The following is a 24,607-nucleotide window of genomic DNA, read 5'->3' as shown; positions in this document are numbered from 1 at the left end:
GCTCCCTTAGGTTGGCTGTGGATTTCTTGAGCAGTGGGTTGATCTCGACATGCTTGCAGTCTGGGTGGAAGGTGGCGGCAATGAAGGATCGTTGATAGTTCGGCAGAGCTCAGGTGCTATGATGGTGCTGGCCAGGTATAAGAAATAATGAGGGCACGGATTAGTGGGTGTTGCGGGTGGGTTTTGGTTCCTGAAGCCTTTGTAAATGTCTTGAATTTCTTCGGTGAAAAATGTGGCAAGGTTGTTGCAGAGGTCTTGGGAGGGATGGATGAGGTGTATGTCCTGGGGTTTGTGAACTCTTTGACAATGGCGAAAAGCTCTTTGCTGTTGCCAGCGCTGGTGCTGAGATGTTCTTGAATGGTGGCTTTTTTGGCACCTCTGATGTTCTAGTGGTGCGAGGTGACTGCATACTTGTAGGCTGTACGGTCTTTGGTTGATTTGCTGTTCTTCCATTTCTGTCATCTTCAGGAGCGTTTGGATTCTTGTATGTCTGCGGTAAACCATTTAGGTGTTTTGCTATGTCGGTTTTCTGGAGGTTTCCTTAGGGGGTGCATTCCAATAACCAGCGGTGTAGATTGCGTGCGGCTACATTAGCGTCCGCTGCATCCTGTGGGGGGGAATGGTTGAGAGCCTTGGTGAGTTGTGCTTCTGTAACTTTGCCTGAGCGTCTGCTGAGGGGACGGGGGACATAGTGGTGTGGTGTGTAGTGTTCTTTGTGAAAGTAAAGTGGATGCACTTGTGGTCTGTCCAATGGTGTTCGGAGGTGTGAGAGATGGTGATATTGTTCCCAGCTGAGAAGACTGGGTCAGGAATGTGTCCAGCTCCGTGTTTGGGGATGTGGACGAGTTGTTTGAGGCCGAGTGTTGTGAGGTTGTCCTGGAGGTTTGTGGTCATTGTGGATATCAAGGTGAAAGTTGAGGTCGCTGAGTACGAAGTTGGGGGGGCTACGAGGTCGGCGATGTCTTTGCCGAATTGGGGCATGGTGGCCTGTAGATGAGTGTGCCACGGAGGGAGGAGTTGGGGTTGGTCTGAATCTGAAAGTGCAGTGTTCATGGTTTGGCTGAGACTGACTCGTTAGTGGTTGTCAGGGGGAGGATGTTCTTGTACACTACGACAGTGCCTCCTCTAGGCCGGTTGGCTCTGTCCTTGTGGATGATTTTGTAGTTGTCCAGGATGGCCGTGGCAATGTCCCGGGCAGAGATGAGGTGATCCATGTCTCTGTGAAGAAGGCGCCTTCCGGGGTAGTCAAGTCAAGGAGGTCCCAGACTTCTACTGCGTGCTTGACGAGAGAGTGTGTGTTGAGGAGAATGCACTTGAGGTGGCCATTCATGCTTGTTACAGGATTGTGAGGTTGTCATTAGAGGGTGCAGGAGCATGCGCAGCATGAAAAAAGTCCATGAGTGTTCCTGGAGTCAGCTAGGTGGTAGGCTGAGGATCTTCCCAGGTTGAGGGCACGTAGAGTGTTGGCACGAACCGGTGGATGGAGCGAGGACCAGGGTTTGTGGCGCGGTCCAGGCGCGGACGGGCTTGCCTTTGGCTCACCATTGGTGTGCTAGAGGCAGGTCCGCCATTAAGAAGGGGAGGAAGGCGGGGGGGGTCTGGTCAGCTGGGAGGCAGGAGGGTGGGAAAAGCACTTCGTAGAGGGGCAGGGGCAAGGCCGCAGGCGCAGCAGCTGCATGGGGAAATCGCAGGGAGAGTGAAAGGAGAGAGAAAGAGACAAGAGGGGAAAATATGGAATAAAAGACAGAACATAAAAACAGAAGTAAAGGCAGGAGTAAAGAGAGACAGAAGACACTGACCTGCAGATGGTCACTAGGCCACCAGGGATGAGGTGCAGACGGGAACCTCCGAGTGGAAGTGGGCCTCGTACTGAAAGTCAGACAGGCTCTCAGTTTGCTCAAGGCAGAGGCAGCAGCAACAGGTGGAACTGCACCGGGGAGGGCTACAGACTCTGACCAGATCAGACTAGTCGTTGTCTCAGTGCGCAGTGGCCACCATTAAGAAGGGGAGCGAGGCAGGGGGTCCTGTCAGCTGGGAGGCAGGAGGGTGGCAAAAGCACTTTGCAGGGGGGGAAGAGGCAGTGCTGCAGGAGCAGCAGCGGCGCGGGGAGAGCGAAAGGAGCGAGAAAGACAAGAGGGGATAAATGGAATAAAAGACAAAATAAAAACAGAAGTAAAAAACAGAAGTAGAAGGCAGAGGTAAAAGCAGGAGTAAAGAGAGACAAAGATACATACTAGGTCACCAGGGATGAGGCTGGAGGCAGAGGCATCAGCAACAGGTGGAGCTGCACAGGATAGGGCAACAGACGCTGACCAGGAGGTCAGAGGACCTTTAAATTTGATTAGTCCGTTACTGCGGTTAAAGCAAGAAGGGAGGGTTATTCCATAAAATCAGCCATACTGACCATTCTTTTGCCAAATTCAACCAACTTTCAACTTGGCAGAACCAGTTCAGGTTCAGAAGCAAGAGTCTAGCATTGTAGCAAGGAGTTAAAATTGCAAGCTATTGATAAATATCCTGTGCTTAAGTCATGCAGAGGTTTCCATGAGAGTGAGAACTCCAAAAATAATTAGATAGTTCACTGTTGGCACCACCTTAAGTTTACGCAAGGTTTAGTCAAATGATCACATTTGTGCAATTTGGATACTATTCTGATTTCCCTATTTTGGACTGTTTGCTGTTTATTTAGGTTATATTGACTGACATTCAAATATGTGCTTACACACAGACAAAGACTACTGTTTTTATGAGCACAATACGATGAGTGATTTGCAGTAGCGGAATAAACGTTGACAGATTAGATAAATGGAAGTGAGCTGTCACAGTGGTTGTACTTATCTGGGCATCAAGTGACCACATGAAATCAAATGCTATTATTAAGTTTATTGCAATGAACACAGGCCTTAACTCGCTTGGTCAAAACCTGAGTATTCGCTTGATTTGTACCTTATAACCACATCTCAGTTGTTAGCCACAAGGAGTTGCCATCCGTTCCTTTACTTCTCTTAACGAGAATTGTACTATCAAAATATCTGTTGACTAGTCATGAAGATGTATGATCATTTAAATATCAATCATTTAACAATTTATACCCTGGGCCTTAATCAGAGACACCAATAGGATCATATAGATGTTAAATAACAAGAGAGATGGGGAAAAGCTGTGCAGGATGCCGCGGTTCAAGTGTGGGACATTGTCCAAGTTCTCCAAGTCTCATTGTCCCTTTCCACCAGATGAGCCACCTGACGTACTCTTCTGACTGTCTGCAAGGCTTAGACTTTGGTATGCTTGGATGGAAAACAAACTGAAGTTTAGCCATGCTGGATGGGTGTGCTGCTGCAACTGGCTGGTTGTGCACAGACACCCACATTGACAAATTTGAAAATTATATTGCACTCTGCAGAAGTGCTTAATTCTCCTCTAGTTGTAATAACACACAATGAATATGCAGTCAAGGTGCAGTGTACCTACTAGTTAAAGAATAACTGTGATGAGTAAATGTTACTATTTTCTGCCCCAGAGTAGCAATTTCTGTACTAGTAAAGATCCCTAATAATGCGCTATATTTTTGTAGCATGGCTAGAGGTTTTTCCACTAGGGGTGTGTGTTGTGCTCTGTTGACCTTATCTAGCAGGTAAACGGAGCTCATTTCTCTCCCATTCTGGGTCATGAGTTAGACAATGTCAAAGTGTCTTTTCTCTGAGGTGATACACCACAATTACCATACACTATATTATGCCCAGATCATGGGAAATCACTGTGTATTGTTTTTGTCCCTTGTATTATGTTTCAATGTCCTGCTGACTTCTGAGCTGTGCAAAGAACAGCCTACGAACCGTGACTTCCCTCTTCACTTGTGTTTCTGGGGTGTCTCTCATGGTATCATATCCCGTTTTGATGTCCTTTGTTCTCCTCCTTCTCTGCCCTCTCTCTATCTTTTCCTCAGTCTCTTACTTTGTTCTCTGTTCAGCTTGATTTACTCTCCCATCTTCATCCGGCAGGCAGTGTGTGGCGTTACGTCAGGGCGAGTTCATCTTACACCCCCTATTTACCTCCTCTCTGCGACCCCAAGGACAGTCACTTGCTTGTGGATGGCTGCTATGTTAACAATGTGCCAGGTCAGCATCATGTCCTCCAGCAGGTCGGCCTCACAGAAATAAAAGTTGCCATAAGAGAGAGAGGGAAGTGCGGTCTGGAACGATGGCAGTGCCTCCGTAAACATTAAATATCTACCTTAGATAACAATCATGATTTAAGTAGGGCTTTTAAAGCTTTTCCAGGCATTGTCTTGGTAAATAGTACATGCCACTGTGTGGCTGTCTGTCCATCCCAATTAACTAATCACTAAGATTTGGTCTTTTGTCTGTCACTGTGGCTATTGTGGTCCTTCCAGGCAACTTCACTTTGGAGTTTGCACTTCCCTCTCTCCTGTGCTGGGCCATCTATGAATGGCTTTTGATGACACCTTGTTCATGTTGGTGTTTTACTTGTCTGAAAGAAACCTGCACACATGATAATTAGATGGTCAACAAACCTAGCGCTGATTGGCGTGAAAATGTGGGTGATCAGGTGGGCTTGATTCTCATACCCTAACATGCATGAAGGCAAGTGATCTTCTCTGTATCTTCATCAGTGGTTTACCTAACATTGGATGAGGCATTTGGATATTTGTGACGTCTTCCTTAAGGGAGGAGTGCAGATTTAGGGAACATTTTGTCAATTGCCTGTAGTATTTGGATGCAGACATCTCTGGGCGGATTAGCAGGGGGAGGTGAGTAAATGAAGAATTGTGAGTTTCTCTAAGATTGTGCAAGGTGTCTGAAGTTAATTGGATTTCACTGGAAGAGCCACTTCATTGTGGATGCTTCTTCCTCCTCTACTCTGAATGCATAAAATAAAGATTGAAAGTATTTTTGCTGATAGTGTACAGACAAGGTTTGCAAAATAGTACACAGTGCAGTCTTCTCTTGAATATTCATCTCTTTACTTTCTAGAAAGGCCAGGTCTTTGGTCCAGATTCTCCATCGTGGGACTACATCCTCTGGACTAGATTTTGGGTCACACGGATTGTGGTGTACATTAATAGTCTAAGTAATACACAACTTCATGACATAGACTTTGTAGTTAAGTACTCATTCTAGGATCTGACTAGATTCTTTACATCTGTATTGTATGGTTGTGATTCATGTGGCTTATTGTGAAATTGATATTTGAATTGGGAGGTCTGCATCAGCTTTTGTAAAAGAAACAGGGCCTCACTTATTCAGATGCCTCACTGTTTTCTTAATACCCACCCAATTAAAATCAGGCTTTTTCCCAAGGGTTGCTTATGTCGGACTTGACATTCATTGTGTAGTGCAGGTTTCTTTGGATAAGTGGGTCTCAGGGGAGTGGCCGCCTGCTTCTCCTGGTGACCCATACCTTGCAGTATTCTCTGGTGACCTGACACCGGCTCTCTAGGTTACTTTGTTTGGTCTTTCTCACTGCATTTGTTCCCTCACACGGATAGGCTCATTGTGGCGGTATGTGCGAGCTAGCATGACCCTCTCGGGGTACCTGCCGCCACTCTGTGACCCCAAGGATGGAAATTTACTAATGGACGGCGGATACATCAACAACCTGCCAGGCAAGTATTCCTCTGCAAGATGGTGTGTGGCCTAATCATGAATAAGGCCCACGTATTGCCCTGCAATAGCACAGGAGCTAACTGGGCTTTGTCAATGGAAACTCCAATAGGTGGGTGGTGGGTGTGGGGGGCAAGGGTGAGGAATTGGTCCCCAGTGGACTCAGAGAAGATTTTAAGTCAGTCCTTAAAGGCAAGGGTAGAGTGGGAATCATGTGTCTATTGTAGTTTACCCATCTGGATGAAAGAGTATTATCCTCTGCTAAATGTAACGTTTTTTTTACCTTTTTAATTATTAAGGTGCCCGATTTTTTATGTTTTTGTCTTCTTTTTTGCGTTTTTTTCCAGATTCTTTCTCTCATTTTATCTGCATTTCCCCATCTTGTCTTTGTTCTGTGATATTATAAAAAGGAAACTAGCTTTTACCCAGATTTATTTTTCTGGAAAAGGAATACTTTGTGCTTTTTATGTTTTTATGTGCTATTTGTAGGGTATTGATGCTATTTTCAGTAGCCATATACAATAGTAAATGTTCATTCTATATTGTTAAACATCCTTCCTGATTTTCACTGACCTTCAGTAGCACTTACACCTGATAGTGTTTGAATTTATCCAAGTACTTTGAATGTTAATACTTGTGTGAAAATTGCTGCATTGTGAGCTGTGGAAATGGCGGCACTGAATTCATGGTAGTGTTCCATCTGTGTTTACATGTGGAAATCCGTAAAAACGAATCCCTGTGTGCCTCAAATATGATTCGTCAAGTCCACCAACTGTACAAAATTGGTCTTGTTACTTGGAATGATTTAAACAATGCTCTTTGGACAGTGTTGTTTGCTTTGATACCATTGTTTGCATCAGGTTGTGCTTGCGCAAATTTACTCCCTTGGCTCAGAATGAAAATACAGAGTTGACCAAACTGGTCCAAGAACACACATGCTTCTCTAGAGAAATCTTTTTTTAAATTCTAAAACAGGTTGCTCTGAGTATAATGATCTCTTAATGGGGCACACCCAGAGCACCGCTCTGACTTTGAAAGGTGCATACTGCCAGCATGGTACACTTGCATCCGGAGTGACCATGTTCCCAAAAGACAGTGTTCTGTAGCTTACTGACCTTATAAGTATGGTCTGTAATGGACACGTGAACAGGGAGACCCCTCTGTAGACTGATGCAAAGCTTTTAGATTTTACGGTGGGCTGTATCAGGAGCCAGCATATTTGTTGACTACCAAGAATGAGTTGAAGGAGGGTGGTGCTGTATGAGGATATAGTTTGCGATGTTTTTTTTTTTTACTTTTACAGTATCTGTGGACCTAACAAAAGAGTACGTGTGCCCTTGTAGTTTGTAGTTTGAAGTGATGTAACTGAACTTCTTTCCTCAGATGGGGCCTTTCCCTTGATCAAGACAGAGCCTGATGAGGATGAGTACTTTAAGAGGATGTGTTCCAGGCTGGATTGCCAGATTAACAAATGACTACTGAGGTGGTGGAATGACAACCATTTTGGATTGCGAACTTATCTGTTGCATTCACCACTTTCTGTTGGTGTCCTTGCTTCTGGGATAAGAGGTGTTTCATTTAGGGTTCCAGATGGCTCAGGCTTAATGAGGAAGTGGTGCACTGGATGTTGTTTGATTGTTGTCATTCTGCAGACATCCAGTAGCCCCCTCAGACAATGCAATTCCCAAGTTGCAATCCGGCCCAGTGTTATACAACAATCACATTTAAAGATTTTATGTGCCAACCAAAATGAACACCAGAGGAAAACACCCTCGCTCATTAGTGTCAACCTTGCCTCCCACAACTGCCCTGCTCTTTAATGACCTGGTCATCTGCTTTGAAAGTTTTCCAGAAACCCTTTGTGTATGCTATCCTTCGAGGCAGAAACAGTGCAGAACTCGGTGAGTTATAAGAGGTTGGTTCTCTGAGCCACTGTAATTGGCCTCCGACTCCTGGCTGACTTGACAGGGAGCTTTACAAATGTTCCTAGTGACCTAATCCTGCAGGACTCAGAGTGTCCACATGCTCCCACATGTTCAGTTTCTTACTGAGTCAGACTCCTTTTTTTAACAGAATTATTTTGTTCTCACCGGTAGGCCTCTTAAAAGTGCATATTTTCTGTTACTAAATAGCAAGTCTCCTGCCTCCACTCCACTATTACTCAGTTAACTGTATCAAACAAGGATTCCACGAAACGGATGGTGAAGCTAATCATCGCCACCCAATTGTTATGCAGAAGAACAAGGAGAATTTTCCTCTGGTTTTTCAGCAAGGTTAAGCAGGAAGCCTGCCAGAAGTCCATTCAGAGGAATTGCCTGTTATCAAGATTCCAGTTTGGTTGTAGATTGGTGGTTGAATTGAATGTCAAAGCGCGTAAACAAGAGAAGTTCTCATTGGATATCCACATAGGTTCATGTTATTCATTTTGTTCAAACCAAAGATATTCTGGTTACCTTAGCCTATTGATTGGCCTTCTTTCATTAAATCAAGGTAGCTTTCTTGAGCCTCAGTGTTCTGGCTTTAGGTATAGATACTATATCTGACATCCTGAGCCAAGGTCTTGTAAACATAAGGACCTCCTGATCAGATAAAAAAAAATGGTCTGCAGATAAACGAGAGAGCAACTCCAGCTGCATCCATTTAAGTTCCAGTCATTTTCGAGGGCCTTGTATTCACTCATATTGCTTTCTCAGTTACCACAGCAAATCTGGAATTGTATCATAAGGTCAGTGAGGCTCTTTCATCGATAGCACCATTAAACCTACAAATCAATTCTTAGTTCAATGCTCTAGAATACATAACAATAAGAGGCAATACTTTATGATAGCTTATATATTTAAACTTCAGTATTTTTTTTTTGAAGTTCTTAAAACAAGTTTACTAAAAAAAATGTTTTTAAAAATCTCATTACAATCAGGAAGCCATGCCGTGTATGACCCCCCAGTTTCCATTATGTGCTAATTTTAAATAAGATTATCTTTGTCTCTAATGGTTATCAGGGAAGGGGGAGACATGTCAGTCAAAGTGTGTGGTTTAAAATGTAATATTAAAATTCTTCCTTTCAGAAAAATACTTGCCACTTAAACAGGGATTGAATGTGCAACCTTAATAGAAGATAAATCCTAGTGGATTACTACTGAGCCTCACGGGCACATAATGCAAATCAAGGAGCAAAACCGTCAAAAAAAACAAATTGGGCATGTCTTCCTTTCCAAACCATTAACCTATAATTTGTCTCCTTTTCACTTTATTAAGTCTTTGCACAAACAATGTTTACCTTCATGTGCCACCTTCAGGAAATGTGTAGGACAAATACCCAGCATATGTATACTGTTTAGGATTTCCAATCTAAGGTGTTTGCAATAAAAGCAGGATTAAAGCAAATTTCCTTAGCTGGGTTGTAACGCTTTATTCCAATAGCACACCCTTAAAATATTTTCTTTTCTACTGTGATAGTCCAAGGTTACACTAACACTGTCCTTGGTCCCTCAGTGCTTGAACTAGCCCCCCTTGGAGTTGACAGTGTTTACTGTGAAATGTTGGCCTTTGTGCCTTTACATTAGGTTACTGGATGAAAAGTTCTCTACATTACACTTCAGATCTTTTAAATCAACTCCATTTGGCATCTGATATTTGCTGCACTACAAATGTTCTCAAGTGGTTCAGGCTTATTTACAAATTGCACGATATAGTTGCATGTTGTTGTAGTACGCATGGGCAGTTGTTTTACTAATTTTCTTTTCAGTTTACTTGAATCACTTTTGAAACTTAGCATTTTCGCTCCATTCATTTCAGCACTAGCCCTCTTTTTATATCGGCCTTTGTAGAGGCTGTGAAGATTTTGTCTCCTTTTGAGAAACCAGCTGTTTGCCTCCTTCCAAACCTCATCCTTCCTTGGAGGCTTCTCGGTCTCAGTTTCATGACAGAAGGAGGGCCCTCTTTGGGTTAGTACTTTTTGAGCTTCCAGTGCCCAGGCCACTTAACTTCATAACTGTTACTGAGCGTTAAATTTAAATGGATCTAAATAGCTGTTTCTAGGTTAAAACTTACAAGAGCTACATCTGCTCAATTCTATCTTTAGGATTGTGTTCGCAACCATGGAATCCTGACTCTAGTGTTTCTTGCCTTTAGTTTGAAGATTTGAGGCTGGAGATTTGCCAGGATTATAAACTAATCCTCCAGTAACTGCCTATGTACTTATGAGACCAAACTCTGTGCATATGACAAAGTAAAAACAGCTATCTCTGATTCTATAGAGAATCTTCTCACAGGTGTCTCTCATTATCACATACTGTTTTAAAAATCCAGGAGGCGAAAACAAACTGCTTCCCAACTTGGTATGTTTTTAAAGGCGGTAGTACACATGGCTCTGAAAATGGCCACTAAGCCATTTATATTGAACTTCATGCACCTTAGTTATTTGGTCCATGGAGAAGATTGTGGAGAAACACAGAATCAGGGTTAAAAAAGGAAAAGTTGAGATACTGTTTAAGATCGGTTCTGACCTCTGCCCACAAATTGTTCATGAAAAGATGTGTGCTTCTGCTGCAAGATAGCAGTGTAGGTAGTTACATTACAACAAGGTCCAGTAAATCAAACAATTAATTAAGAGACACGCACATTTAAGCTCCCCTTTGGTGTGTGAGTGGAGTGGATTCACACTGATGTCGTTTTGATCTGAAAATATAAACCAATGACAGTGAGATCACTGATTATCTCCTCAGTAGTTGTCTAAAGTGAACACCCTGGGACTTTATCAGAACATTCTCATCCTTGAAGACCACAGGCTTTGCTCTACATGTTATTGTATGCTTCCGTCACTTGCTATTTTTGGTTATTACAGCCTAAGCCTAGTTCTTGTACTTCTTCACCTCCACCCACCTGCTCATTTGCTTATCTTGATAGACCATGTTGCAGATGTCACGTGTAATTTTGACTTTGGCCATATGGTTTTATTCTTTAGAGATACATTCTAGCTAATCTTTTTACTTGCCTTTTCAATGAATCATATTCTTTTTGGACCTGATCGTTAATTGATATTGGATGAGCTGTGATCCAAATGCTTAATCAATCTGTGGGATGTTGCAGGTTGGGCAACGACCATAGATAGGAGTTCCTCGCTTTAGTGATAAACCTCTGGAAAGGTAACTGATCTCACTCAACTTTGGGAATGTCAGCCAAACTCTTGTTTGAGCAACAGTCGATTCCTTTTTCATTTGATCCATGTACTGAGCCAGACTTCAACACTTCCCTTTTCCATTAGTACTAAGATCCCCAGCAGATCATCAATATTATCACTTTATGTGAAGTTGATAACCTGGGATGTATTGTAAACTTTCACTATTTACTGTACTAGCCAGGCCCTCTGCTAGATGTTAATATTCTTACTTTACAATATCAGGCCTAACCTAAACAAGTATTGCATCTAGGTCACCTAGAGCCATGCTAGTCATTATCAGCATCCACCTGCTCAGCTTACCTTTTTCTGTGGTCTTGTGCTTGATGGTCAGTATTCCTATAATTTAAGCACTGAAAACTATTATGACAGGTGATAGATCACATAGGACTGTGTGTGGCAACATACATTGTTCTTTCTTGGTTGAATCCATGGTCACAGGTTGTAGGATACTCCATAAATATTACTAAATACTTGTCATTCAGGAGGAACAAACAGTAAACACAATAGTATGTTTGTGTTGGGAACGTCATCTCTAATGAGTCATTGAAACACTGTGCAGACATTTTGGGTATGATTGCTATTTGACGATGATCCTTTGCCTCTCAGGGCTTGTTAGCAATGACTGTCCAGGTGCAGGTCAGATACATCATTGAACTCCTATAAGCTTCTAGAGCAATGCACGCCAGTACTATGTAGTGAAATCAAAATGGGTGACATTGCAGAATATGCCATCATATGTTGCATTGTAGAGATACACTTAGCAACTGGAAAAAGGGAATTTTCTGTGTAGGAATTATTAACTATAAATCTAAATTCTCAGCCCCACACTGGTCACAGAGGACTACTTCTTTTGGCCCATTAACTGTCATAATTCGGCAGCGTTGGGAAAGCTGGGAACATCAACTACTAGGCTCTGCAAAACAAGACTACCAGGTATTTAAGATGAAGTATGTTTTTATTCATTTACTTAAACTCGTTATTCTTAAGCTGAGGTTGGGTGCAGTATCAAAAATTGCAGGAGATGAGGAAGACCTTCACAGCTGTTGTTCATTGCTTTAGTAGCCTCTAACCACAGACTAAGCGAGGAACTTCATTGAAAAATGTTTTCAGTTTTGACTAAAGCACCCAATTTACCAATGAAAAAGAATCCCCTTTTAAATATAGCCTACTATTCTTCTGGATGTCACCATTTTTAAACAACCTTTGGCATTTGGCAGACACTGCTGCAGAGGTAGGCCTGTCACATAACCATATGCCTCAGCCGGCCAGTGCCAGTGAAACATGATACAAGAAATATAGCGGAAATCCCATTTTAACAACATAGTTTGTTTGGAAGCAGGTTCAATCCAAGGTGTACACAAAAATAAACAGTGGCCACTGGGAGGCCATATAGAATGGTTCTGGGACTTGAGCGTAAAATAAAAAACGTTTTTTTTCCCCCACTGACGTTTAGGCCTTAGGGTCTAATTTTTCTCCACATGCTGCCTCCCATAGCAAAGGTTTGCTGCCAGAGCCCCCTCCTTTTGGCTGTTTTCGTTGGCAGGATTATATATTTTCAAGTCCACTTTGCTTAGTTCTGTCTCAAGTTTTTTTAAGGCTTGCATTCTTAGTTGTTCACTGGGGCTTCACTCACTCTTTAATGCGGTGTCAGCTTTCTGATTTGCAGTCTGCTTGTATTTGTGCATGGCATACAAGGTGATTTGATTGACAAAGGGGAGTTTCCAGAATGCAGTACTCCTGCACAGTTTCTAAATTTGTGCATGCTGAGTGTTTTAGTAAATAGAGCTCATTTCTTTGCTGTTTTTGTTTGTTTATGGTGCGAAGGTGGCAGGGGAACTTTCAGTAAGCTTTTTACATTTCCCTCCTGATTATGGCCTTTTCTATTTCCACCTCAAACTGCAGCTGACATTGCGCGCAACATGGGTGCCAAAACGGTCATCGCCATTGATGTGGGAAGCCAAGATGAAACAGACCTTTGTAACTATGGTGACAGTCTTTCGGGGTGGTGGCTCCTTTGGAAACGTTTGAACCCATGGGCAGAGAAAGTGAAAGTAAGTCATGTACTCTTTACATTTTTCTTTTAGGTCTGAGAAAAGTTATGTGAAATTAATGCTTTTGGCTATATTTGAGCTACTTTTGAGTTGTCTGGTAATTGTTTTCAGTTCAATAACAGATCTGCAGAACAAGATATTAAAGCTGTAGCGGCTTCCTGATTGTCACTTAGCATACTTGGTTAAAGTTCATCATAGAGAAGGTAATCTGTACTACTTCGTAAAGATCAGTAAAGGTATGCCTGGAAGCATGGCAGCCTATTCCAAAAGCAGAGATGCAGAAGGGAATATTTGGTGTGGGAAGTTTCCCACCAAAAATCTGGTCTAATTAATTTAAAGTAGCCTTTTCTAACTCTGTTAGAGGAGATATTTTATGTACATAACAGAAAATGAAGGCCCAGTAGACGCCTTGGATGCACAGAAGAGGCTTGTTGGTACCAAAGAAAAGCAGTGCCAATGTGACACTTTAGGTGCTTGTTGTTTTCCAGGACTTGAATAGTGCATAAAAAGCCCCGGTTTCTCTTCTCCTACTCTGGAGAAGCCCAGTTAATACGTAAGCATCTTAGGGACTGTGCGTGCAGATGTAAATGTGCAAGAAAAAGTCTCAATAGTAGTCATAGGCTTATTAAGTTTAATGTTATACTAAGGTTTTACTTCACAGCGGTTCGATTTAAAGCTTTTGGCCTGATTGCCAAAGATGCGTGCACCAGATGCAGTACACCCAGGGCAAACATACCTTCACCTCGCATGGGAATGCTCAGGAATGTATAAGTTCTCGGAGGAAATAAGCACAGAAATGGCCACAAATTATACAAAATCATATATCCTTTCTCCAGTACTTTCTCCCCTGAGATAGGTCTAAGACATATCCCATCAGGGGCTAACCTAAAGGACTGTCTCGACACCAGTCACTCATGCCCACCCGCTTTGTGCTGCTAGAGGTAGCACAAACTATGGTCTGGATGTCTCAAACGGCAAGCTGTCGCTCTGCCCTCTCGGTTTCTTCCGAGTACATATACATAAGAAAATATCTTGCCTTTCACATCTCTTTTTCTACACGGAGAAAACCAGTAGGCCCCACCATCTCTTCTGTATACTAATTTTATTTTTCACTGCCAGCAGGGGTGGCTCCTCTGCAATGGCGAACAACGTTGCCCCACTGGCTAAAAGCCAGCAGCTGAAAAAAAAACCAATATTTTATTACTGTTTTATTTTTCAGCTGCTGGCTGAGCCAGCATGTGCAGGGAAGGGGGCTGGGCCATGGGAGGGGGTAAGAGAAGGAGTGGAGTGCACTTAAGTGCGCATGTCAGTTTGGACGTCTGTTTTAGGCCTGCTAAACTGACATGCGCACTTAGGTTTCTCCAACCTGGCTGTTTTGCTCAGCCCGGTTGGAGAAACAGCATAGTCTCCAAAGTCTGAGCAGCAGACTAAGCCACTTAGACCAATCATGCTAGGTATAGCATGAGAGCAGCGCTATATTTGCTTGAGAAGCCTGTGCTGGTGTCCCAGGGACTGCTGAGACACCATCAGCAGAGAAAAGGAGCGAGGCGGCGGTGGCAGGACAGATACGTTAAAAAAATTATTTTATTATCCCCTCACCTCTCTTGCCCTTCTGCCCCCCGTCACCTCTCCTCCGCCTTGAGATATGCGGCGGCTGCTGCTGCTGACTGCCGGTTAAATAAGTCAACATGACACGTTTCAATCATAGAAGGTCTTGGTCACAAGATGTTAAATATATATCTACGGCTTCTTTACAAAATATTAGGCCTTGGACCCAATCTTTCATTGCTGAGAAGAGGCCTCTATCAATCTCATCACCATTCTGCATCTGTCCAACAGTAGTGCAAGAGCTGTGAATCTCCTGACTGGTGGTCCATGGATCAACGAGCAGCGGAGATTCTGCTAGCACATTTTGAGAGATGTTCAAATCAGAGAATTCCTGGCAGAAGTGATAAAATCTTACCTAGCAGACAACAACAACAGGTAAACAGATCTAAGCATTCTCTGGGATGCATTAAAGGTAGTAAGGGGGCTTCTCATTGCAGCCTCTTCAGCTTACAACAGAGATGGGAAGCTCGTCAACTGGAATCACATGTAAGAGAAATAGAGGGGATACACAAAAGAACATGCTCCAGGAAAATCTGCCGAAAGCTCATCTAGACAAGGGTACAACTTAGAGCCTGGATCAGTGGTTCCCAACTCTTTGACTCTTCAGGACCCCCACTGAATCACTCCTGGAAGCCAGGAACCCCCAAGCAATTTGTATGATTTAAATTTGAAACTTTAAAACAGTAATTCACAAATAATACACAAACAACTACACACCATACAAATACTAGAATTACTAAAGATATAATTATTATAAGAGCCTTTCATCTCTCCATAGCCTCTTTGTCACATGTAATTAATTTGTTTTATAGCACCCCTCATACCAGTGAAGGGTTTTGGAGCACTTTACAGGGGACTACAAGGTGAGGAATTCACAAGTCATCAATACTGGTAGGCACTTTCTAAGAGTGCTTGATGTGGAGAAGCACAAACTCAGGATTTCAGAACATAACAAAGGTTGTTAGCACTGACATTAATAAGAATGTATTTCTACGCAAGCAAACCTTTTTTTAGCAGCATAAGGATAACGAAAGGCTGGAAATACAACACAACTTTCTAATATGTGCCATGCAGTTTGGATGCAGCTCTTTGATGGCAGTTCATAGCTCACTGTGCTAGATTTTGATTGTAACTTATGAACTACATAGCAACAAAAGAATCTTGGCAACAAAAGCAGTAAGCTGCTGTGCTATGCTATGCACAGAAAATACTGTTCTTAGCATGATACACGATCTTTGCAGCAGGCATATTTAACCGTATGTGCTACCTTAAATGAGTCAAAACTGCCACAAAAAAATACCCCCATATCTCTCCAGCAGTTACATTAATCATCAGTTACCTTGACGCTTTTATTTTTCCCTGAAAGCTGCTGAATGTACACTGAACTTTGCTGTACTTTTTAAAACTGCTACACAAATGAAGTAATAAATATAAAAACATGCATGTGTTTCTGTGGAGAGGCCCCAGCTGGAGAAGTGCCTTCCTGCCCGCCCAGGCCTGCGGAACCACTGGGAATGTGTCACAGACTCCTGGGGATCCACGGACCACAGGTTGGGAACCACTGGCCTAGGTAATGACAGAGCAGACTAGACGTTATTATGAACCAAACAATACTATTATAATGGAGACAGCCAAAGAGGGAAAATACTAGTCTGAAAACTCAAAGCAGCAAGTATCTAATGCAGGGTAGACAGGATTAGGTGGGATTATGGTGAGCTATGGGATTCAGATAAGGAGATATAAATTAATTTGGATTATGGTACAGGCCTCTACTCAGCAGAGCACCCATCAGACCAGTTGATGAAAAGCTTTCTGGAAAGCTCACAGGTTTAACCCCTTAAAAAATCCCAGACTGATATTGTGGAGAAAACCTATTAGATCACCTACACACATAGGCTGCAGGATACGAAACTGGAAATGCTATTAGATTGTGTGTTACATGCGTCATTTTGGCAGCAGGGGTTGCTGAGGAAAGGAAGATGGCGGGCTGATCCTGCAGCTGTGAGTGTTCTCTCCCCCACGCTCCCAAACCACACCTGACCGGCTCATCACCACACCACTCTTCACTCAGCTGTGCGCCCAGGTCATTGCTCGCAGCTGCGGTTACGGAATTGCCTTCCAGCCTGACACCAATTGGTCACCGCCAATGTCAATCGATGCGGCAGCTTTAGGGTGGGGGTTCCAAGTGCATCTTAGGCAAATTTGGCAGCCCACATTCTTTTACTTTCTCAATGGCGGCACAGAAGCTATTTCTGAAGGAATGGTGCCACAACGCCCAGCTGCTTCCAGAGGAGAGCGTGTGGCTTGTGGGCAAGTCAAAGGTCAAGGTGTTGCGGACCCCGCCAGCACCAGCGGAATGGATCTTGTGATATTTCAGCTGCTACAAGAACAGTGATCAGAGGCGCACCAGCTTTCTGCACAGGCCAGAGCTGATACTGCCTTGATCCAGCGATCGTTAGCTGAAGTATCCAGTAAAGTTGTTGCTCTCACTGTAGGTGTGATGGAGCTTCAGCAGCGACTTCTGGGTGCTGAGGAAGTGGGAGACGTTGCTGTGAAAACCACTGGGAACGATGACCAGCAATTGATGTGTATCTATTCTAAAACTGAAGACTTGAAGAACTGCAAAAGAACCGCAAACGGAGAAATAACCTGTGTGTGTTTGGCATACCGGTAGGAAAGGAGGGCGGTGATCCTCAGTAGTTCATTGTACAACTCTTCGGGAAAGCATTTCCAAATCTCAGAGACTGGGACATGGTCTCTCAGATTCAGCAGGCACATTGTCTTCCTATTAACCAAAACAGTTCTTCCTCTGGCAACTCTAAAAGTCACATCTGCGTCCAATACTAATCTACATTAGTAATTTTTTATTGAGACGGGCTATTTTTTTAGAGGCTTGTCCAGTTACTCCAGTGACAGTTGATTCAATGTCTGTCCAAAGCCATGAGGGACTGGCATTGGAAGCTGCGTCAGATGAGTGATCCTCTGAAAGCTGTTGGGCCCAAGTGTTTTTACAGGAGCCAGCCAGGCTAAACATTCTCATAGATAGACGGACACACAGTTGTTTTGTGGAGTAAGAGGCTGTGCATACTCTTCATAATTTGCAAGGGACTGTACCACACTTATTTATTGAGTTGGCTTTTTGTCTTGCTACCGTACTAGCTTGGAGCCTCTGTACTTGGCTTTTTTTTGGTTTTGGTTGGGTTTCCTCATGTTACTGTGTTTATTGCTTCCATATGTGTCCATTCTTGTGTGGGACAGCTCTGTTTTTTTTGCTGTTCTCTATATCATTTTTTTTCTCTTCTTGAACTAGTAACAGTGTGTGGTTGGTCGGTAGGGGTCAAGGGTGGGAGCTTCTTGGGGCTGTCTTGGTCACTTTTTGACTGGACTTTCTACTTTTTGTCAAAGTTTTTGTTTTTACTTCTTGGTGTGTCGAAGATGTCGTTACGGAAAAACGGCTTCAAGCCCTGCGACTCCTGTCACCTGGTGATGTCCATGACGGATTAGCACCTCGTGTGTCTGTGGTGTTTGGAGCGCGACCATGACCAGCAGTCGTGCTCTGAGTGCCAGGCCATGAACCCAAAGGTTTTGAGGGAGCGGTCTCTAAAGCTACTCGCGGCCAGGTGCCTGGCTTCATACCGCTCCCGGTCTCAGCCGAGAGGAAGGTCCTGAGAACGTTCGCGAGGCCCTCACCATTTATTGTCGTCCCGTTAACAATCTTCGGGACACTCGCATAAGCATAAAAAGAAATTGATGAAGCACAAGCGTTCTTCGACTTCACCCCATTAGTTGGATGACGTGACGCGTGAGAAGGCGTGTCATTTCTCTAGGCCTCCGTCCTCGGAGCCTACTTCTGGGTCGGCTCTGCGCCTCCCCGAGTTTCTGCGAGCCCGAGCCAACCCTGCCTAGTTGAATTAATTTTACGAGGCCATGCGCCTCATCTTTGGGCAGCCTGCCCCTGTCAGATCGCCCTTGTGCCCCAAAGGGTTGGCAAGGGCTCCTTTGGGTTCCCCTCTGGCGGCTTTGGTCTCAGATCCAGGGGGCACCCAGGGATCTGCTTCCGGATCCGAACCAATGCCGATCGTACCATTGTGACCTTCCCCGACGACGATTCCGGTGTCAACGCTCCTGAGCGCTTTAAGGAGTCCTGGGCTACGGCCCAGTCCCTAGGCCTCGCAGTTGCCACTCACCCCCCTCAGTCTGCTTTTCACCCCTTTCGTGGCTATGGAAGGGGTGCCCAGCCGCGTCCATTTCCTGCTCAGCCTTTGCGTGGTAGGGGACGTGGGAGCCAGCAGTCTAGCCATTCCTCCGCCCCCACCCTCAGCTGCAGCCTACAAACCTTTGTAGTCTGACACTTCCCTACCAGGGATGAGTCAGAGGCAGGATTCACCATCACCTCAGGCACACCATCACGTCAGACAGGTGGGTTTTGCAAATAGTAAGGAGGGAGCTACTCCCTCCCCTTCGAGGCTACTCCATCATCCATGCCACCACCATACGATCGCATGACTGAGGATCATTTGGTACTTCTCCGCTCAGAGGTTACAGCTCTCTTGACCAAGGAAGCCATAGATAGGGTTCCTGTGCCAGAAATAGGGTGTGGTTGTTATTTATGCTACTTTCTGGTACCCCTATCCTAAACCTTCGGTCCCTCAAACTCTTCCTCTAGAAGGAGAAATTCAAAATGCTCACCCGGCTCAGGTTTCATCTGCCCTGGAACCAGGAGGCTGATTGGTAGCATCGGACTTGCAGGACGCTCATTTTCACAGCCCCGTCCTGCTAGTTCACAGACATTACTTGCGGTTCACGGTGGGCCACAAGCACTTTCGGTTCACTGCTCCCTTTTGGCCTCACCAGTGCCCCATGGGCGCTCACCAAAGTGATGGCGGTTGTCCGGGCTCATTTGCATAGGTAAGGGGTTTGAATCTTCCCCTACCTTGATGACTGGCTGTTGAAGGCTGTTGTTTCCCACCTCCAGACTACGGCAGACCTCCTGCATTCGTTGGAGTTCACTATAAACATGACAGTCACTCCTGACTCCCAATCAGATGCTCTCTTTCTTCTGAGCTGAAGCTACAGTGGGCGCAGCGTCAGGGGAATCTCTCCGACATGCTCCAGATCTGGGAGAGAACTGCACAAGACCTACAGTGGTGGCTAAGGAACCGCAATTGGGTCAGAGGCAGATCCCTCCCCCTTCCTCAGCCACATCTGACAGTAGTGACAGATATGTCACTCCTGGTATTGGAAAGCCTCATGGGAGAATCGAGGATGACAGGCATCTGGTCTCAGGCGGAGTCCGGGCTCCGCATCAATCTGTTGGAGCTCTGGGCGATCAGACTGGCATTGAAAACATTCCTCCCCTCTCTCAAAGGGAAAGTAGTGCAGGTATCCATGGACAACACCACCGCCATGTGGTACTGCAACTAGCAAGGCGGGATGGGGTTGTGGATTCTTTGTCAAGAGAATCTCTGCCTCTGGACATGACTGGAACAGCAGGGCATATCCCTGGTGGTTCAACATGTGGCCGGCTCTCAGAATGCCAGAGCAGACAAACTCAACCCACAGCGCCTTGTCGATCACAAATGGCATCTCCATGTAGAGGTGGTTCAAGGTCTCTTTCAGCAGTGGGGAGAGCATTGGTTAGATCTGTTCTATTCTATAGAGAACGCGCAATATCATCAGTTTTGCTTGTTGAAGTTTCAAAGGCGGCTCTAACTCACTGATGCTTTTCGTCTCAAGTGGAGCTCAGGCATCCTGTACGCCTTTTCACCCATACCACTGCTGCCCAGAGTTCTAAAGAAGATCAAGAACGTCCAGGCCAAAGTAATCCTTGTGGCTCTTGATTGGGCATGAAGAGTCTAGTTTCCTGAGCTATTGCGCATGGCTATCGATCCTGCACTCAGACTGCCTTTTCGGGAGGATCTTCTGTCACAGCAGAAGGGGCCGGTTCTCCACCTGAACCTGTCCAGTCTCCGCCTTCTTGCATGGAGATTGAGAGACGGCAGTTGACAGCTTTTGACCTTCTGCCCGAACTCTGTAATGTTATCTTGGTAGCCAGGCGTCACTCCATCAAAACGGTATACAACTGTCCTGTGGAACAAATTTGTGGCATGGTATACCAAGAAGTCTGTTGACCCTCTTTCAGAGATTCTTTTGTTTGTTCTTTCTTTGGCCCAGTAGGGAACTGCTCTGGGTACCCTCAAGATCTATGTGTCTGCCATTTCGGATTGCCTCCGATTGCCTAACCAACCGTCCTTGATTAAATCTCCCAATTTCGGAAGATTTCTAAAAGGTCTTACCCATTTGTTTCCTCCTCCTCCGTTCATTATGCCCCAATGACCAGGATGCTCTCCAAAGAATAGCGGTTGCTAAAGCTAGGATCAATAGCTATCACTATAAAGCATTAGCAGAAAAACTCTAGACCCACAGAAAGGAGAGCTATGAGTATGGTGAGACCACGGGAAGATAATTGGCTCTCCATGTGGGACAGAGTCTTTGAAGAGTATTATGGGAAATAATATCGAAGGTAAATCTAGTGCTCACTGGCACAGCTGGAAGACTTTTTATGGAGAACTAGCAGAGTACTTAGAAAGAGAAGAGGTCGAATTCTTAGAATCTGCCATAGCCTCTGATGAAGTTAGAGAGGCTCTAAAATCCCCTACATCCGGCAAAGCTGCAGGGCCAACAGAGCTCTATAGGGTATTTTTCCCGGATTTGACTAAAGATCTCATGAACACATTTCTCATTCTTTAGCTGGTGTGGGGTCGCTCCAGCCTCTTGGGGACGTACAAATGATGTCTTTAGAAAGAAGGGCGAACCCTCAAAGAAACCCTGGTCATATAGACCAATCTCACTGACTAATTGTGTTGCTGAACTCTAATCAAAGATTCTCACATCATGCTTGGGGAGGATCATAGCCTAACTGGGTTGTCCTTGGCAGCATGGATTGTCCCTGGTCGAGGAACCACAGAACACATTAGGCGAGCAATTACATTGTAGGACTTTGCAGAAGTGACAGGGAACCCAGTGGCTATGATCTTCCCCGATGCAGAGAAAGCTTTTGACTGATTTTCTTGGGAGTATCTGTGGGAGGTGCTTGGGTACAAAGGGTTTGGGCCAGGTTTGGTTAAGGCTGTTAAGGTGTTCTGTTATAATCCAGCAGCCGGTCTTCAAATAATGGGGCTGGAATCTAGAAAGATCTTGATCATAAGCGGGACGAGGCAGGGCTGTCCATGTTCTTTACTCTTGTTTGCACTCTATATCGACCCTTTTATTAATCGACTTGTTAAGAGATTTGGCTATAAGGCCAGTTAGTGTAAAAGGGATCGATACCAATGTCTTGGCAAATGCAGACAATATTGCCCTGCTAATGCCATAACCTCGAAGTGCTCTGGACGAAATAGAGAAGGAGGCCGAGCGGTTTGGGGCAATCTCAGGCTACCGTTTGAATAAAGTGAAGACCGAGATAATAGGCACCAGTAATATTGTAATGACGGCTAGCCAAAGATTAGAGAACGCAAATTAAATAGGAATCAAGATCATGGCTAGAGTGGAGAAAATATACGAAATAAACTTCACTCCAGTTTTGGACAAAGCCATGCAAGAGCTAAGGAGAGTTCATGGCTTACACTTTTTTTTAATCATTAGCAGCCTGATGTAATGTGATGAAAATTGTCTTTTTGCCAAAGCTTTTATATTTATTCAGAGCAATACCACTAGAACTAGAAGCACACTGGCTTCAAAAGTTGGATGCCAATTGTACTAACTTTATATGGTAGTACAAAAGGGCTTTAAGATATATGGTGCTCCCAAGGAATAGTGGGGGTGGGCTCTCCATCATTTTAGAAATTATTATTGGTCATCATTGTTGCAATCCATGGGGAGCATCATCACAGATAGCGGAGAAATAACTAAATCATGGTCAAAGCTACCATCTGTTAATGAATTGACTTTAGGGGTAGACGAGAGTGGATGCTTCACAAGGTACATTGAATATAATTACTACAAGAAGGTCCAGGTAAAGACAGTTGGAGCGGCTTTCAAGGTTTAGATGCAGCTCAAGAGCAAAATAGCACTTATAAAATACAATGGATACCCAGCTGTGGAAGCTCTAATCTCTTCCCATCAGTATTCTACAATAGAGTTTGTAATCTGTGGAAACAAGCAAGCGTGGCTAGATTGGGCAATATGTTCAGTCATGGCCAACTACACTCTTTTAGTGATCTCTAGATAGTTTGGCTTGCCACGGAAAAGCTTTTTCAAGTACTTACACATTAGGGATTTCATACTTAAGCTATGAAGGGGGTAAAATCCTACTGCTCAAACTTCTTATACAGAGATGCAGGATTGGGCAAATTTATAAAGTGCTGATCGATGCGGCACTGGATGATCTCGAGGCCCAAGTTTGTAGATGGGAGGAAAGGCTAAAGATCGAGGGAATAGACCTACAGAAATTGCTTGAAGTGGGCATGGAAGTTGTGCTCATGGCTGGTCTGAAAAGTCAGCACTATAAAATGATTTTCAGTCTAAGTTGTGTAGTTGACGTAAGAGACCTGATGATACATTTCTCTGTTGGGGGGAGGGCCCCGTGGATATGGCAGTATTTTTGTTTTGCTTATGCACAAATCTGCAGGCATTAAAAGATGGAATTGGGGCCTTCTTGAAGGTGGCGCTCAGAGGCAATGTCGACATAACCCTATAGTTGATGTTATTTGGCATAGACTGATGTTTTCTGGGTGACAGAGGGAAACTTTATAGCCACGGCAATGGCACGTATTACTATAGCGACAGCTTGCTTGAATCTGGACCGTCCAACAGTGCTTTGTATGTATAATCTGGAGAAAATCGTCTAAAATTATAAGGAAAAGAAGGCTAGGAAATGCATGACCCTGATCTGTGCACCAGCGGTGAAATGGGTTGAGATTAAGCTTGGAATCAGGAACTGGCTGGATACCCTCTGTTAGGTAGCTTGTGATCTCTATCCAAACTCAGAGGTTTGCTCTAACTGCACTGATTGAATTCAATACATGACCCAATTTTTTGTTCTGTATTAATAGGTTGGGAAGGTGCTTTGATGAGTGGAGGCTGATCAATATTTGTGACTGAATGGATTTATATTGTCTATTAATTTATATGAATTGTTTGTGGGTAATTGGATTTGATTATCTCTGTATCTGGATGAATTTCCTGTTTTATGCTCCTTAATAAAAATAATGAAAACACAGAAAGGCCATCAACTTAATTTAGAGACCTGACATGCACTGGTTATTTAAGAGCACTAAAACTAATCCTAATGAAAGACTGCCAGTTAGAGCAAAGGACAAGAGCAGAAGATAAACAGGAGTAGAATCAGCTCATCATTACCTATATCAGAACAAACCATCATTGTACAGCAGATTTCAGTCCCCAGGTACAGGAAAGGAAGGGTGAAATGTAGAGGTTATTTCAAAAAAGGGGGGAAATAGTGAGTTAGTTTGAAATGGTTTTGATGTCATGTATTTGTGTAGGTATCTGACCTACATCTCTCGTAGAACAAATGTTTCCATGCCCTCCTCTGGGTTATGGTGTAGATAATAGACTTAAAACGTCAATAAAAAGATTTAAGCTACAAGGTATTCTCCTCTATTTCCTAAATATATTGAAGTGTTGAAAATGTTTGAAGCTGAGTAACAGACATGCCATTCAGTATATTCCCTGTAAAGAAGGATCCTCCCATTCCCCCACTATTAAATTTTACAGAGCATCAGTGAAAACCCTCCACCTGGAGCTCACAATACAAAGCCTGGGAACTGTTCTGGGTTTTTCAGACCCCAGACCTCTTTCCTTTATTGGAGTGGTTTGGAATGCTACACAATTGCTCCTGTTGAAACTGTCTCAAAGCTTAATTGCATTATGAAACTGGTCAAATCAGAAGCAACCATAACAACATAGTGAGGCCCTTTTAGTCCCATTGGGTCTGAAGCATTAAGACATTCCGCTTACACTATTGACATATGAAAGGTGACAGTCGATAAAATCTGGTAAGTTCTGAGTCTATAATTTTACGGAGATATGCTTTGGAACCCCATCTTGCAGCAGATTTGAAAATGAGAATGTATTTTTATTAAAGACCAAGCCTATAGGAGGTGTATCATTTTTGGTTGGATAAC

General features: G+C 43.9%; 1 protein-coding gene across 6 annotated transcripts in view; it reads left to right on the top strand.

Moving 5' to 3' along the window:
• The window catches only part of PNPLA6 (patatin like phospholipase domain containing 6), a 324,399-nt gene that overhangs the window by 272,122 nt on the left and 27,670 nt on the right, over window positions 1-24,607 (top strand). For 4 of the 6 annotated variants that reach the window (XM_069231657.1, XM_069231658.1, XM_069231659.1 and 1 more), the window contains 2 exons: window positions 5,510-5,626; window positions 12,706-12,854. In XM_069231657.1, the coding sequence (XP_069087758.1) occupies window positions 5,510-5,626; window positions 12,706-12,854 (266 nt within the window). Of the gene's footprint in view, window positions 1-4,001; window positions 4,119-5,509; window positions 5,627-12,705; window positions 12,855-24,607 lie in introns of all 6 variants that reach the window. The other 2 variants (XM_069231656.1, XM_069231660.1) reach the window with 2 other exon arrangements.

Source organism: Pleurodeles waltl, chromosome 4_2, assembly GCF_031143425.1.
Source record: "Pleurodeles waltl isolate 20211129_DDA chromosome 4_2, aPleWal1.hap1.20221129, whole genome shotgun sequence".
Classification (NCBI taxonomy): domain Eukaryota; kingdom Metazoa; phylum Chordata; class Amphibia; order Caudata; family Salamandridae; genus Pleurodeles; species Pleurodeles waltl.
Note: the sequence above shows the minus strand (reverse complement) of the source record. Positions and strands in the feature narration are given on the sequence as shown.